Here is a 2,771-nt window from a genome sequence, read left to right as displayed (position 1 = left end):
ACAAGCTTTCTACTTACCTCAAACATCGACTTGTGGTAATAGGTAGTGTTCACCAGTGAAGGGACTGGCTCTCCTCTGAACAGTTAAACTGCTTCTAGGAAAGAGAAGAGGTTTAGACTGATGTGATTACGTGTTGTTGGGCTCGTAGTAGGAGGAAGGGCCTTCTCCTCTGGGGAGCCGACATCACGTCTTACACCAGTCGGGAGACTGAAGTAATGCCATAAGGCGTTTTGGGGAACAGAACGAGCCTCATATGTAAGATACCGAAACAAATGATGAAAGAGAACCACTTCATGCTGTAATACTGACAGTATTCTGCCATTTTCTGAACATTCAGTCACATTTTCAAAGAAAACACGACTCAAAGATTTGGTTGTATGAATGTTTTGTTTTCTCCAACACACATTTACAACAACATATATGAACAATAACTTTTCATATCAACAAAATATATTATCAATAAAACCAGATTCCAACATTCAGCGCCCATGTAGGACCTTTAGTGAAACTGACATGTGCCATTTTGCAAAAGTGGCATGGAAGTTACCACTTTTGGCTTTTGCTGTCACTCCTCTTCTATACAATCCTCAAAAGAAATTATGTTGTAACATGACCAAATGGGGGAAACCTTATTGCTTTTGCATAGCACTGTAATTGGACAAGATGGAAAAAACAGTGACATACACCCTTATTTAATTCTGAAAGATACAGAGTAGCCAAATAGGCGACATTGGTAAGTTTCGCTGAGGTGTTTCATTAAAATATTACTTTGGATTTTACTTGGAATAAAATGCTCCATATTAAAGCCTTGCCCCGTGCTGGGGAAGGTCAGGAAGCAGATCATTCAGATCTGCTTCAAGCAGCAGGTAAACACAAAAAATCTCCAAAACAACCTTTCTAAGTGAAACAAGAAATCTTTGAAAAGGCATCATCAAAACAAATACTTAGTAAGTGACCACAGATATAAAAACAGTTTAAAAGACTGAAGAAAACAAGTTAGCATTCCTAGAAAATGAGCTTGCACAGTTCAGAAACTGCCTTTTTTGACAGAAGTTTGTGCATCATACAGCTGCAGCTGGGATTTCTACAGTAATCTTTTTGTAACAATTTATTCTCCTAGGGCTTAAAACTGTTTGCCATCCACAGTGAACACTCTGGCAGCTGTTAACATCAGTCTTAAATCTGTGTTTAAAAAATAACAAAAACCCTGTTTTTCAAAAAGACAGGTAGTAAACACATTAGAAAGCAGTTCTAAAGTTTCACAGGTTAGAAGACGACTTCATCTTTAAATAATAATCAGTGATGCTCCGTCAGTCAGCGCCTCCTTGTCTGGGTTTGATGGACGAGCACCCTGAGCAGCCCTGGAGTCCTTTCTCCTTGGTGCTGTAGTCAAAACGAGGCAGAACAATAACTCCCCCATCAGACTCACATCGGACAGCATCGCTTAACGATTTCTCCTCCTCTGCAGCCATGATTGCTTTTACCAAACAGGTGATGGCGTTGTCAATGTTGGTGTCGTCCTGCAGACAGAGGTTAAAAGTCAGAGGCCAAGGATAGAGATGGTAGAGAAGGCTGAGGGAAAGTATTTATCTCTTATTATTAAATGTTTCGGTGAATAAATAATAAAATTAGGGATGCTCGATATAATCGGCCCCCTATCGGTATCGGCCTTAAAACTGAATATCGGACATCGGCCACCCCACCGATATTTAACCCGATATTTGATCAGCTTCTGAGTTTCTAAAGTCTAAAAAAAAAAAAAAATACTACTTCTTCTTCTTCCTCAAAATTTTCTTTTTTACAGACTTAAAAACTTCTAAAGACGAGGGAAAAAATATTGATACATTAAAATATCACAATATCTTCATATGCTGATATATTGCCATTTAAAAACACCATATCAATCTCTTTTACTAATGAAATATTGCTATATGTCATCGTTATGCTACGAAATCCCCCGAAAATTCACAAAATTTTGCCATATTTTTATATGTTGATATATTGACGAGGTATCGATCTATTTTACTAACAAAATCTCACAAGAATTTGCAAAATATCATGAGAGTTTGTAACAGAACGATGAAATTTCACGAGATTTTAAAAGTAAAATAGATCGATACCGCGTTTTTAAAAATCAATTTGATATCAGCATATGAAAATATATTTGAGTATATTATTTTTCAAAGTGCCAGAAATGGATAACAAAACTTCTATTTTCAATGACTACTTATTTTTGTCCAGCTTTAACATCGTATCGATATCAGTTATCGGCTACATGAGTTTTAAAATATCGGCATATCGGATATCGGCCAAAATCCCAATATCGTGCATCCCTAAATAAAATCATATAGATTTTCTTCTTCAAAAAGTCTTTAGGTTTAAGCTTTGGTTTTAAGGATCCAAGTGATAAAAATCTAAATGGATTGTAAAGTTATAAACCTGTTAGCTGCAGTGTGTAAGATCTTAATAAGCTCTTATGACTGTGAATGAAATCAAGACATTGGATGGATTAATAGGGGGTTGAAAGTAATACTTCAAAATGCAAATCAAATATAAAAAACAAATATAGTTGGCAATATATGTGAAAACAGTTTTTAAACTGAAACATGTGATTTTCATTCAAACCAATTTTTTTCTGTCTTCGGATTTGCCAGAATTGCTGGAATGTTTCGTAATGTTGGCCACATTAACGGTTGAATGAAATATGCTAACAGGGGACAAAAAAAGGGTTGTCATGGAGACAGGTAAAGATTAGCCTTGCTCTGAGCTGG

At 36.2% G+C, this 2,771-nt stretch overlaps 1 protein-coding gene across 2 annotated transcripts in view; it reads right to left on the bottom strand.

The window, feature by feature from the left end:
- Window positions 1-374: 374 nt before the first annotated feature.
- Window positions 375-2,771, bottom strand: part of zgc:162171 (uncharacterized protein LOC565931 homolog) — a 35,377-nt gene continuing 32,980 nt past the window's right edge. For both annotated transcript variants that reach the window (XM_038302097.1, XM_038302098.1), the window contains one exon: window positions 375-1,520. In XM_038302097.1, the coding sequence (XP_038158025.1) occupies window positions 1,311-1,520 (210 nt within the window). In that variant the 3' untranslated portion in view covers window positions 375-1,310. The remainder of the gene's footprint in view (window positions 1,521-2,771) is intronic.

Source organism: Cyprinodon tularosa, unplaced genomic scaffold, assembly GCF_016077235.1.
Source record: "Cyprinodon tularosa strain WSP-4 unplaced genomic scaffold, ASM1607723v1 ctg482, whole genome shotgun sequence".
NCBI classification, from domain to species: Eukaryota; Metazoa; Chordata; class Actinopteri; order Cyprinodontiformes; family Cyprinodontidae; genus Cyprinodon; species Cyprinodon tularosa.
Note: the sequence above shows the minus strand (reverse complement) of the source record. Positions and strands in the feature narration are given on the sequence as shown.